General features: G+C 39.9%; 1 protein-coding gene across 1 annotated transcript in view; it reads right to left on the reverse strand.

The window, feature by feature from the left end:
- snx29 (sorting nexin 29) overlaps positions 1-14501 on the reverse strand; it is a 204937-nt gene that overhangs the window by 189741 nt on the left and 695 nt on the right. The window contains exons 2-8 of the mRNA XM_038274170.1: positions 12646-12710; positions 10969-11021; positions 10566-10690; positions 3988-4168; positions 3758-3828; positions 2299-2556; positions 19-403 (exon numbers count right to left, since the gene is read on the reverse strand). Coding sequence (XP_038130098.1) covers positions 19-403; positions 2299-2556; positions 3758-3828; positions 3988-4168; positions 10566-10690; positions 10969-11021; positions 12646-12710 — 1138 coding nt within the window. The remainder of the gene's footprint in view (positions 1-18; positions 404-2298; positions 2557-3757; positions 3829-3987; positions 4169-10565; positions 10691-10968; positions 11022-12645; positions 12711-14501) is intronic.

The raw sequence follows: 14501 nt of genomic DNA on the forward strand, positions 1-14501 counted from the left end.
GCTTAATGATCAACTCACTGATCAGAGGGGATTGTCTCCTCCTGGCTTTGTGTTCGAGGTTTATACATTTCCTCCTCGTTTTCTATATCCTGACTGTCAGGTAGAGGTGGTCCAGCTGGGGGCGCTGTGCGGCAGGGGTGGGGCGACCCCACCCAGTTGGCTATACAGGGTTCTGGGATGCCGTTCTGGGCCGGGGACTCTGACAGGGTCGGCTCTAAGGGGTCTATCCCTTCCTCCACGCTGCTCTGAGTCGGAGGGGCGCCACTCGTCCTCGCCTCCTTCGGCTTCTGAGAATCCCACTCTCCATCCTCCTCATCCTCAGCCCCTCCATCCAGGTCGTCATCAAAGGAAATGATGTTGGTGATTTTCTTTTTCCTGCGTCGCTCCTTCCTCAGCCCAGAGTCTGAGCAAAGAGAACAAACAATGCCATACCAAAAATTTTACTCCATTTTTTAAAACTGCAGATATATATGAAAAAAACATCTCTCTCTAAAATGATTTTACCACAAATAAACCTTGTATTATTTTGCAGCGTTTTCTGGCTATAAAACAAATGGATGAATAAAAACAGGTCTTACTGACGGTTCAAAAAATATTTATGATTGAAAAATCCATTCTAAGCCTATTTAGCTGCTGGTGTTGGACAGCGGGTATTACGCCGTCTCCCCAGGGGCCATAGAAAAGGAATCGGAAAGACAAATTGTGTATTGAAAGGCGTTTCTCCTACAGTGCCTCAGACATTCATTTCAAACAGATAATAAAAAATAGATTGTCTCTTTTCCGAGCCAGAGAGTTTCCCGGCGCATTAGCGAGTGAATAATGTGAACCGGTCAAGGAGCTGACGCTGAGATTTAAAGTTTCCTTACAGTTCATTCTAATAGAAAGTTTGTAGATTGTTGAGGATCTGTTTCAGAGAGAAACAATGTTTGTGCCAAACAGCTAAATGCAGGAGAGTCCAGTCATCATATCCATCTATTATGGCACCAAGCACATAAAGAGCTTCTACTAATATCTGTAGCAGGACATAACCTCAGGATAGGATGGAACCAGTTCCTTGAGTCGAGTTATGAAATGTCTTCACTCATAATTATTCCACCATCAGGGCTTTATTGACAGAGGGGAAGCAATAACAGCCACCGAGTGACAGTAAGCTGATGGAGCCGGTGGGATGATGCTGATGCTTAAACTAGAAAGAGGTCCTCAGTTTTCTGCACAGTCAGCCACCACAGATCTCCAATTTTCATCTAACCTTCACAATAGTTCAGCATCAGCGTGCAGAAAGCTTCAAGAAGCACGGCCCAGGAGCTCCATTAACATGTGCAAAGGATTGGATGCAGTGGAGTAAAGCATGTCGCAAATAGACTCAGGAGCAATGTGTCCTCTGGAAAGACAAATCCTGCTTCTCCATCCGATAACCTGAAGAATCAGTCTGGGTTTGCAGATAGAACGGTTCCAGGAAAGTTTCTGAACACCAGAAAACTCTAAAAAATTTCATGCTTCCAGAGTCTGAAGATGGTTGCTTCCTCTTCCAACGTGACTGAAGCAAATGGCATGATCCTTAACCTCTTAACATCCTTCATTTTGGGAATTTTTTGCGTATATTGCATACCCAGATGGAAAAGCATGAAAATTGGGTGAGTAAAACACCAAAGCTGCATCAGTTCAAACATGACTTGTTTTTTTTATTCTCAAAATTAATAGATCTTTTTTGAACAGCAGTTACAAAGACATGCTTGCTTGTTGTGGCTGCTCATGTTTACTTTTTGACATGCTGCTATGTCCATAAAATGATTTTTGGTGGTTGAATAGAGCTTTCCAACGATGTCTATTATGTCTATATTAGTAAACATTTTACCAGTGTAATTTTCATGCATTCTTAGTTATTATTTTTAAACGCTTTAAAACGAGTCGCCGGCAACCTGGTGGGTTTTGAAAGGATAAGAACGGACACAAAATTTGGTGGCAAAGGCTGGACTGGCCAACACACAATCCTGAACTCACCTTCATAGACCATTTAGGATGAAATGAAGCACGGACTGAAAGCCTAAAAATGGTGGACAGCCTTAGAAAAGCTGGAGGTGTTCTAAATAAAAAAGCTGGACAAAAGCAATATTGAACACTTATAGGGTGAGAATGGCAGAGCCTTAAAATCGCTTCACTGGAACATCATCTTCTACTGCAGCTTTAGAGGTGCAAAGCAGATATGATGACGCAATGAAACATTCAGAAAAACGACAGAGAAAACCCAAAAGGAAGGTTCAAATGTCATGAACTGTTCTCCATAATGACCAGTCCTACCAGCAGAGGTGCTTCGAGGCATGACGGGCAGCGGGTCCGAAGCCCCGTCCGTCTTTGGGGTGAAGCCAGGCACAACAGCTGTAGCAGTGCTGATCTCTCGTAGCAGAGTGCTAACCCCCTGGGTGGATTCCTTCAACAGGCTGCCGATGCCCTGGGTGGACTCCTTCAGCAGGTTGGATACAGACGGACCTCCTCGTGTCACTGCGCCGTTCAGGTCACTGTTGTCAATGTTGATGGCAAACAGGATGGAGTTCAACCCTGAGATTGATAATGGAAAGAAAACTCACAAAAAAAAAACAGGACCCATCATCCAAGTAATCAATGATTACTAAGCTGGAAATAAATACTTTGTTTTTTTCGCAGGTCATTGTAAAGGTGCAAGATAAAAAATATTAGATGCGAAGAAAGATGAGATTTATATAGTATAAAATACAATATAAACGTAGGTATTCACTAAGGCTGCGGAACATGGCAAGTCATGGATGTGAGGAATAGTTTGCTTTAAAAAGGACAAAGGCTAAATTCAGCAAATGTGACCCAAATCCAATATTTAAGACACCCTAGCTGACTGTTTTAGGGTTGCAACCAAAGATTATTTGGCAAATCCAATAATCTGTGAATTATTTTTTGTGATTCGTTGATTAATAATCATTAAAGAAAACTTTTTTGCGAAATTACACCGAGTGAAAGAGTTCAGGAGTTCTGGATAGAGCATATTGACAGAAAAAGATTTTTATCTTTAATGCAAAATGTTTACAAAATTTATTTTACAATCTAGGTGAAATTACTGCTCTAAGTGGGTCACTCTGTCAGCTAAAGGCATGTTTCACAGTCTCTATACTCCAGTTAATGATGAATCGATTACTAAATTAGTTGACGAATATTTCAATAATATATGTTTTTTATTTTTTTTCCTCCAATGATGCATAACAGTAATATCCATTATTTTTCCAGTTAACAGGTCACTGCTGTGTGATGTCTACGTGGGTTGCTTTGGTATCCTGATCCATTCAGGCTGCATTTAATCAGTACTATGAACATCAACCCAAAAGAAAAAAGAAAGTCATTGAGCATTAAACCTTTTGTGTGAATGAAGGCAGAGGAAACAAAAGCAAGACTAAGGCTTGGCAAATATCTTTTATTTTCACATCAGTAAATGGTGTTTGGTGTTTTTTATTCAAACAATCGTAGAATGTGACTGGGCCCCTTTAAGGAGCCTGGTGACACACTAAACACACTTTATGAGGGTAATGAATTAATGTCTTCTTTCCATTTTAATTTTGGAATTCAAAAACAGTTTGTTAATTATTAGCAATAACCTAATCTATTGGGAGGCACATGTAGTTGTGGAATATTCAAAGAGCAGTAATTTGAAAAAAAAAACTATTAGTTATAAGAGTCTATATATATATATATATATATATATATATATAATTTGATTTATTGAAAAGATTATTACCTGCAGCCATAGTGGGGAGCATACTTGCTCTCTCTTCATCAAGAACAAAAGCCCAGTCTTCAAAGTAAGTTCTAGAAAAGACAGAATTATCATATTTAAATCCATCCAGCTGATTCCAGAGCGTCACTAAGTAAACTATGCATTCAAAGGTGGATTTAAAGGAAAAAATGTGTTTGCAGGTTATGTGAATGATGTGACTGAGCTGTAGAGTGTGACAGCTGGCCCCTAACCCCAGGCGCGAGCGATCAGCCAGCAGCGTGTGCAGGTAGCGCTCCAGCGAGTGCTCGTTCAGTGCGCAGCGCAGCCAGGCGCGACCCCGGCCGAGCTCCGACGAGATGTGGCGCAGGGAGTAGAAGCGCTGAAGCTCGTGGCGGTTCAGGTGCTCCTTCACATAAAGCCAAAATGTCAGCTCTGGTGGGCGGAAAGGAATAAATGTTATTAATTGGTGCTCTGTGTAACTTCGTAAAACAGATTTTAAAAGCAGCTCCATGCATTAAATACCCCCTGGTCAGCCTTCAATGTCTCCTTTTAAAACTTCTCTAAGAAACAGGGAGTAAAAGTTAAAGAACAAGAATAGAGGCCTGCTGGCTTGTCTGAGGGATGGCAACTAATGAGAAACAGGACAGATCTGCATAAAATCACATAACGACCTCAGAACTAGGGGTAAAAAGAGATTGCCATTCGAGCAAGTCCTTTACTCTAGAGCAGTAAAACTTCAGATACACCAACAACTACAAGTCAAATATTTCTCCTCCAAACACATCAGTTACTTTCAGCATATAGCAGTCAGGTTATTGTTTCTGTACCCTGTGGTAAAGCAAGATTTTACTTATTTTCAATAAGGAACAAGAAAATGCAAAACATCTTTAAAATGTGCTCAAAGTTCTTCACCTTGTCAGATATAAAGACTGGAATTACATAAAGGCAGAATTAGTGTCACTGTCTCAATTTTCTTTTATAGCTTATAATCATCTGACCATCTTGGGCTGAAAGTTAAAAGATTTGTACAACTTTTCAATTTATTTATAGAGCCCAACAACACAAATTTAACAGGCATGTCAAATCAGAGACAGATAAACTTTTACAACAGTATCCTAAATTATTTAGACCTCTGCTGACAGAAGAATCTATGAAAAAAATTCTGCATTTGTTGTTTTCTTCCAAAGCACGTGTTAAGACTTTCTCTGTTGGTAAAATGTGTTTGCAATACATCAGGAATACTATATTATCACAATATCTGTGTTTTCAATATTTGCATCTTCAAAGGAGTGTTTGGGGTGCGATAATTGTAGGCATAAATATCCTGGTTGTTTGGAATTTGCGTTTCCGTAGTAACTGAATATTCAGCCAATGGGACAGAGCTTTAAGCAAATGATGCCAGAACCAAAAATGCTAAAAAAAAAAAAAAAAAAAAAAAAAAAGAAAAATTCACAAAGTGATGGAAAAAATTGATGTCAAAATAGATGCCAGAATAAATAAAAGATTTGAAAAAAATAAATATTTCAATCATGACACCCACTGATAACGCTGGCTCTAGATCAGTGTTTAAATATTGTGAATCTTTACAACTTCCACTTTTATAAGCAATATCTAATCTGCTGCTATATACTTTAATCTAAGAAAAAAAAATATGAATATATCACAAATTTTCACTGTCATTAGAGTAAAAGATAAGTGCATCATGTTTATTGAATGTAAACAAGGTTGTTTTGGCTTGTTAGATCAGAAGCGTCTGTATTGACATCTGTATGTTGCTTTCAATGGTATCACATATTTTAGTGGATAATTTAGTGGGCTCTGGTGTTCCCACAGCATGCTGATCTGAACTGAGGTGATTTACAGTAGACGTGGGTCGCTAGCCAAGTTGTTATAACCCGGATAGACACGCAACAGTGAACTATTCCCACTGCCACTAAAAGCAGGTTTAAATGGGTTTTCGGCCAGTTAGAAAGGGGTATAAGTCAGCTTTTTATCACCTGAAGAACATCTCCAGGATTAAAGGACTAATCTCCAAGCAAGATCCAGAAAAACTCATTCATCCATTTCTCTTTAGTAGAATTGATCACTGCAACAGTCACTTCATAGGTTTGCCTAAAAAGTCTCATCAGACATACAGGTGCTGGTCATAAAATTAGAATATCATGAAAAAGTTGATTGATTTCAGTAATTCCATTTAAAAAGTGAAACTTGTATATTATATTCATACATTACATACAAACTCATATATTTCAGATGTTTATTTTGTTTAATTTTGATGATTACAAATGAAAATCTCAAATTCATCATATCAGAAAATTAGAATATTGTGAAAAGGTTCAAAATTGATGGCCCCTGGTGCCACACTCTAATCAGCTAATTAACTCAAACCACCTGCAAAAGCCTTTAAATGGTCTTTCAGTCTAGTTCTATAGGCTACACAATCATGGGGAAGACTGCTGACTTGACAGTTGTCCAAAAGACGACCATCGACACCTTGCACAAGGAGGGCAAGACACAAAAGGTCATCGCTAAAGAGGCTGGCTGTTCACAGAGCTCAGTGTCCAAGCACATTAATAGAGAGGCGAAGGGAAGGAAAAGATGTGGTCGAAAAAAGTGTACAAGCAAGAGAGATAACCGCACCCTGGAGAGGATTGTGAAACAAAACCCCTTCAAAAATGTGGGGGAGATTCACAAAGAGTGGACTGCAGCTGGAGTGAGTGCTTCAAGAACCACCACACACAGACGTATGAAAGACATGGGTTTCTGCTGTCGCATTCCTTGTGCCAAGCCACTCTTGAACCACAGACAGCGTCAGAAGCGTCTTGCCTGGGCTAAAGAGAAACAGGACTGGACTGCTGGTGAGTGGTCCAAAGTCATGTTCTCTGATGAAAGTAAATTTTGCATTTCTTTTGGAAATCAAGGTCCCAGAGTCCAGAGGAAAAGAAGAGAGGCACTTCATCCACGTTGCTTGAAGTCCAGTGTAAAGTTTCCACAGTCAGTGATGGTTTGGGGTGCCATGTCATCTGCTGGTGTTGGTCCATTGTGTTTTCTGAGGTCCAGGGTCAACGCAGCCACATACCAGGAAGTTTTAGAGCACTTCATGCTTCCTGCAGCTGACCAACTTTTTGGAGATGCAGATTTCATTTTCCAACAGGACTTGGCACCTGCACACAGTGCCAAAGCTACCAGTATCTGGTTGAAGGACCATGGTATCCCTGTTCTTAATTGGCCAGCAAACTCTCCTGACCTTAACCCCATAGAAAATCTATGGGGTATTGTGAAGAAGAAGATGCAATACACCAGACCCAACAATTCAGAAGAGCTAAAAGCCACTATTAGAGCAACCTGGGCTATCATAACACCTGAGCAGTGCCACAGACTGATCGACTCCATGCCACGCCGCATTGCTGCAGTAATACAGGCCAAAGGAGGCCCAACTAAATACTGAGTGCTGTACATGCTCATACTTTTCATGTTCATACTTTTCAGTTGGCCAACATTTCTATTAATCCTTTGTTTTTATTGGTCTTCAGTAATATTCTAATTTTCTGATATGATGAATTTGAGATTTTCATTTGTTGTCATTTGTAATCATCAAAATTAAACAAAATAAACATCTGAAATATATGAGTTTGTATGTAATGTATGAATATAATATACAAGTTTCACTTTTTAAATGGAATTACTGAAATCAATCAACTTTTTCATGATATTCTAATTTTATGACCAGCACCTGTATGTAGCTGATCCAAAACGCTGCTGCCTGTGTTCTCACTAGAACTAAGAAAGTAGAGCACATTATCTCGGTTCTGAAGTTCTTTCACTGGCTCCCTGTAGCTCAGAGAATAGACTTTAAACTAGTGTTGCGACGATGCCATTTTTTGGCCCCGATACCGATACCTGGCTGTGCAGTATCGGCAGATACCATAATAATGTAAAATAATTGCCATCATGGCTTTGTCAAGCTGCTGCCTACCTTTGTGAAGTAGGAAAAAATCTAATACAAAGTGAATCCAGTAGAACTTTTTATTGCCTACCTGGAATGGGTGACAATAGTGGAAGAAACTTATGGCTCTCAAAATGGTATCGATGCCCTATTTGTTGGTACTCGCCGATTCCGATACCACCATTTTAGGGCAGTATCGGGGCCCCGTCCGATACTGGTATCGGTATCGGTGCAACACTACTTTAAACCCCTTCTGTTAGTCTATAAATCACGGAATGTTAGAGCACCCCAATACCTAACAGATTCGTTGTCAGTGTATCAATCGTCCAGACCTCTCAGGTCTTCTAGTTCAAGCCTAATCTGCAAACCCAGAACTAGAACCAAACATGGAGAAGCCGCATTAAGTTATCCTATATGTTTCATTTATCTGGAAAAAACTCTAGAAGACTGTAAAAGTGCTGAAAGCCTGAGTCCCTTTGCATTCGTTTAGAGCTGCCTTTGACTGTTCAAGTTAAACTGTTAACTGAGCCTTTATTTGTTTAAGTAGTTTTGTTTATTACCTGCTATAATCATGTTTTCTCCTTACTTGCTGTCATTCCGCTGCTACTTTTCTTCTATTTTATTTTTTATTAATTTATGTAAAGCATTTCATTTTCTTTGTACTGAATTGTGCTATATTAAAAAAACTTGTCTTGTATTTGTTTATCTAAACCATGTGGTTTAGAAAAGAGCAACCCCTCAAAAGTCACTTTAACCAGAGGAATATTAATAGGTCACTTCCATAGGGTATATTTATGTTCTTAATGACTACATCAACCTAAAAATTTCAGATTACTTTATTTTAAGTTGCCATGCAGCTTGCATTAGCCTGTAAGACGATACAGGACTGCTGAGTTCAGGCTGCTCTCCAACAGATCAGATATTATGAAGCTGTTTCTAAGACTCAAAGACTAAAAGCAATCAGTGAAGCCCGGAAAACACAGATAATGGCTTCTGGGGTCTTAAAAGCACCATGTTTGTTACGCTAAGTGCAAAAAGGCCTTCGTGTTGGACAAGCTTCAACGTGCAGAAAGTGATACCGCCAAGCTATCCCATCCACCATCTGAAGCTCCTAACCACAACAGAACAAGTGAAACAAGGAAGGAGACAGTTTCTGTACTCCAAACAACTCCTTTCTGAGAACAGAATAGAAATAGCTTTTATTGTTCCTCAACGGGGGAGTTTAGGTTTCCCACCAGCAGCAAGTTGACACAAAAATAAGCGTGTAAATACACACAGGGGCAAGAAATATATTATAAGAGAATTAAGCTGTAGAGTAAGGAGATATTTATAAAATACAAGAAAGGACTGTACAGTTAGGGAATTTTTAAAACTACCATAACCTAAATAAAGCGTGCAGCTGATTGTGGTTATTTTTGGAAATGTTCAATACGTGCATATGCAGTTAGTATTAAAAAAAAAAATACTAAGACTGTTTAGAGCAAATAATGAAAAATAGCAGAGAGGGACCTGTTTTGGAGTCATTGTTCTAAAGTCTAATAGCTGCTTGGAGGAAAGATCTAGGAGAGCTCTCCTTTGGGCACCTATGGAACAGCATGGTATGGTACTACGGATCTCCTCGGCTCTGCTACAGCTTTAATATCCAACAGAGAGATGCCGTCCAGTCCCCGGCCGACCGCAGTGTTTTAAGGGAGGCATCTAAGGACGGAGAATCGAACGGCTTCATCTCTGCTGCAGATAAGCTGCTGTTCCAACTACACCACAATAGATGGCTGCCTCTGTTCCTGCACGTCTCTTAGTCTCTTAGTGCGAAATGTCCTCTTAATTCGCATTATATCCATACCTTAAAGGAATAGTACACCCAAAACATGATTAGCCTTCATTTTCTACTCACCCCCATGCTGAACACCACTCTGGAGTACTTTTTTGATATCTCAAATGCATCTGGAGATCTGGGAGGCTTCTTGCTGTCTGCTGACATTCAAATAATGGAGGTCTATGGCGCCCGAGGCAGAAAGGTCCATAAAAGTCCACAAAAAACGTGTTAATATTCCTCCATACTGCTCGTCCGATGTATTCCAAGTGTCCTGAGTGGGTAGCGTCCATAATTTACTCGAAACGAAGTCATTTAGAATGTTTTTAGAGCATAAACAGTAGTGTATAGGATTTCCTAAAAGCGCGTTTATGACTCTACGGAAACCGCGGCAGACCAAACCAGATGAAAGTGCGCATTCAGCTTCTGCTCTGCCGATAATGCAAGCGTAGAAGAAGAAATGTGCTGTTTACCTGTGCAAAGAAAGAAACAACGAAAGAAAAATGTCTGAGGACTTCAGTGTTGAGGAAGAGCATGAGTTCTTTGCCGAGCTGAATGCGCACTTTCATCTGGTTTGGTCTGCCGCGGTTTCCGTAGACTCGTGAACGCGCTTTTAGGAAATCCTATACACTATTGTTTATGCTCTAAAAACATTCTAAATGACTTCGTTTCGAGTAAACTATGGATGCTACCCACTCAGGACACTTGGAATACATTGGACGAGCAGTATGGAGGAATATTGACACGTTTTTTGTGGACTTTTATGGACCTTTCTGCCTCGGGCGCTATGGACCTCCATTATTTGAATGTCAGCAGACAGCAAGAAGCCTCCCAGATCATCAGATGCCTTTGAGATATCAAAAAAGTACTCCAGAGTGTTGTTCAGCATGAAGGTGAGTAGAAAATGAAGGCTAATCATGTTTTGGGTGTACTATTCCTTTAAATAAATGAATTAATCTGCAAACATTATTCATTATTTATAAAGTTTTCTATAAATATGCCATTTCTAGATAATCTTGTTGACAATAGATAGTTGATGGTAGTGCTTTGAACAGGAAGCAGGCTTTTACCGGCTTCTGTCTTGCTGTTGAAGCCTGCAGCATGCTTCAGAGCAGCAGCTGTGAGGGCCAGACCTTTGCTCTTCTTCAGGCCGTGCTGCAGCACAGCTTCAAACTGGGCGCACAGACAGATCACTCTGTAAGAAAACAGACAGGTTCCTGTTACTTTAAAGGAGATTCTAATGGTGTGATTAAAAAATGCATTGTTGCTCCCAAATAAATTTCCCAACAATCTACATCGTGCCGTTTGCATTTAATCTCTAAAAAAATCCCAACAACATAACTTTCTAGATTTTAGTTTGTTTATTTTATGTATAATTTAGCAGTAAATAAGACTGAATCTGTTTTTAGAAGTCATGTGAAGCAGAATGACACAACAAAATGTTTAGTTGATAAAGAATTCAACCTGTTTTACCTGCTGTCTGAGTCTGTGGCGATCTCTTTTCTTCCTCCAAAGCGGATTTGGCACTGGAAAGATATGAAGGGAATGATAAATGGCTTTTATGAGCAAAAGTTGTCCAGCAAAGAGGAAAGCATTTTAAATACTGCAAGGCTGAGGTCTAATAAGGTAAAACCAGAACAGATCATTTATAGTACTTTGAAGAAGTTATTTGTGATTCATAACTTCCAGTTTTCATTTTTCTAACTTTTAAGTGGAACATTATCTACTTCTGCAGAAAAAAAGGTTCACGATGCATCCCCAGCAAGGTTAATATCTCTGATATACCCGTACTTTCTTTGCTTCTTTATACCAGATTAAAAGAAAATCCAACCCAAGCCATATCTGGCAGCATTGCCATGGTGAAAGCAACATTTATTTTCTGCTCTTTATGCTCCTCCTTCTAGACGTCTGCTCAGAATATTTGTTTCCTCTCACAATTCCAAAGAATATTGCCTCAGAAAACAACCCACACATCTACTTCCTTGGATGTAATCATGAGAAAAAGGAACTAAAACCACAAAAACTCCCGTTAAGAGTTAAAAAAAAAATCTTAATCGAGCATTAATCTAAAAACGAAGGCTACCACAGAAGTTTAACATATTGACAAATCACAGCCTTTAAAATAAATGCTCCCTGCTACAGTGAGAAATCAATGAATAATCCCAACAATCACAAAACATGGTGCGTTGTACACTATTGGTTCCTGACATGTCAATCAAGGTCGTCTAACGAATCGACCCACTAATGCTCGTGTAGGACGCCATGGAAGCTGGAAGCTAGCCGCTGTTATGCGACGTTCACATCTAAAGCAGCAAGAGCTGCAAAAACACACATGCTGCTTTATTTTTGATGCTTGTGCAAGTTTAGTTCTGATGTGCAGCTGAAGCATCTCTGCTGCTCTGGCAGTGCGGTGGAAAAACTGGGTCTGATGCATGTTGGGCGGAGCTCCTTTATTTTCCTGTAACGATGGCAGCTATATTTGCTGTAATCGGTTTGCAGCGGCGGCTGGAAGGCGTTTTTCATGTATATAATCCAAACTGCAAGCACCATGATAATAAAAGCAAACATGTTTTGCCAGCAGATTTCGGCATTTTTATATTTAATTTAGGCGTTAATGAACTGTTTCAGAGGAGTGATCATGCTGCTCTAGACGCGCTGCAACAGCATGCGCGCTCATGTGTTTTGAAGGTTTGGTTTCGAGGGGTGGTCTGAAGGGAGAGGCATGGTTGTGCATGTTAAAAAATATAGCTTGCTGGAACCGTTTTTCCAACCTCTCCTACAGCACCTTTAATTAGGCTTCTATTTGATGGGCAAAGTAGATCATTTGCATTAAGAGGAAAGAAAGTGATTTATGATTTTTAAAAACATGCTTGAAAAACATGAAACGTAATTTTAAAAACAGTTTCATTTAGTCTGACATCCCTAAATAAAATCCAGACATACTGAATGGCTGCAAAGGGCACATACTTCTATAAAACTATACACAATATAATCCCAATAAAACTGCAGCCGTTCTCCAAGTTTGTCAGATAAGTGTAAGAGAGGGAGCTAACATGTGAAAGGAGCAGCTCTGGTTAGACAAAAATAATCCACATGGTGAAGCACGGTGGTGGCAGCATCATGATACCTCTGAGATGACGGGTAACTCACCTGTTTGACAGCATCCAGCAGCCTCTCCAGGAGGTGCTGTCTCTTCTCATCAATCTGCTGAGTGCCTGAAGGGAAACAAAACGGGACAAGCTTAGAAGGACAGTGATATTCTGATGCCCCGTTCTTTAAGATTGATTGATTTCATAAAAAATTGGAAAAAAAAACTTAGAAAGATAACATTTTTAGACCATAAAATGTGGCCTAAAAATTATCCCTCTGAGTTCCTGTTACAAATGTGCACAAATTATGTCAGTATTTTACTCATTTCAAAAATGCTGAGTTTTGAAACTGTGGTATTTTCATTAAATAACAAATACAGTGACAATTGTATGCCAGTGTTTTTTTCTATATGATAACTTTTAAACAAACAAAAAAACATGGTGGTAGCAGATGTAAACACGTGAGATATATCCATATTTCAGCCATGCCTCTGGTGGGCACCAACAGGCTTCTTAGTTTTTTGTGCACAATATAAGAATTTCAATATGGCCGACAAAAACCACATCATTGAAGCAAGAAAAAAAATTATTTTATCAAAAAACTTCTTTTTTTTTTTTTTTTGGAAATTACAGAGTCTCAAGCATATGTGTTTTCCTGATTACAGTTTGAGCCATTTGATGGTTAATTTAAATGTGGCTAGTGAAGGTTTTCTACAATAAAACCCAGCCATTCCAGTCTGCTTTGGCCCTCGGCTGTTTCCTTATGAACAGCCCTGACACAGCTGTAGAGAAAGCAGGTCGACACCTTTTATGCAATTTACTCATAAGCTGCCTTTTACCTTATGTCAACAAAACTTTCATCTTTAATTACAATTTATTTTTTTAAAAGGAAGATAACCTAGCAAATTCACATTTTAGGAACAAACTACAGGACTTAAGTAACGGCAGAGGGCTGTTTATATTAAAGGGCTGGTTATCCTCCCACAGAAGTGTGTTGCAGTGAGCTTGTCGCAGATATTTTTGATTGAGTCGTAGCGTGGAATAACATAGCGCATACCACGCTTCAAAATTGGGCATAAATCAAAAATATCTGCGACAAGCTCACTGCGACACACTGCTGTGGGACGATAACCAGTCCTTTATGCCCAACTGCAGCCCAGGGCAACGCAAGAGGGACGATCACGAACTAGCTGTGGGTCTAGATACGGCAGAGGCGGTGAGGAAGTGGAAAAATGCAAGGGGTAAGATTGTGGAATAACGGAGGGACATGAGGGTGAAATAGAGCGGAGATCCAGGTGGAAGGGTCCCGGCATTCTTGCGCACCTTGCTCTTCTAGCTGGTCCAACTTCACAACTTGTTTTCCACAATGGCAGTCATACAAACAAAACAAGCTGGTAAGGTACCAAACAGGAAATACGCATAGTGTAGAGCTGATGTAGATTTGACCAAGCAGATGCCTCTTGTCTGCAGTCACCTACAGTTTTGGAGAGGTGCAGCAGAGTGTCTGCAGAAGGGGCGAAGGGATACATTTGCATTCACTGCAACACAGATGCAGACGAGCCTGGTTCTGGTTCTCCTGGAGGTTTTTTCCTGTTAAAAAGCTTTATTCCTTTCCACTGTTGCAGCATGCATGTTCAATAGGCGGGATTGTTGCAAGGTCAATAACAGAGACTGGCAACTCTTCCTTCATGCTCATTCAGGAGTGAACTCTGCAGTTAAATGACAGGATGCAATCTTCTAGGTTTCCTTAAAAAACTTTGTTTATTTGTTTACGATGCTTCCCTGCACACCTACAGTCAATTAATGGCATATTGACAGACTTTTTCTGCACTCCAATTATCTAAATCAGGCGTGTTAAAGCAGGGAAGCATTGTAAACATGCAGGGAAGTGTGCTTTAGGAGCAGTGTTGAAAGAAA

The sequence above is a fragment of the Cyprinodon tularosa genome, unplaced genomic scaffold (assembly GCF_016077235.1).
Source record: "Cyprinodon tularosa strain WSP-4 unplaced genomic scaffold, ASM1607723v1 ctg90, whole genome shotgun sequence".
In the NCBI taxonomy this organism is placed as follows: Eukaryota; Metazoa; Chordata; class Actinopteri; order Cyprinodontiformes; family Cyprinodontidae; genus Cyprinodon; species Cyprinodon tularosa.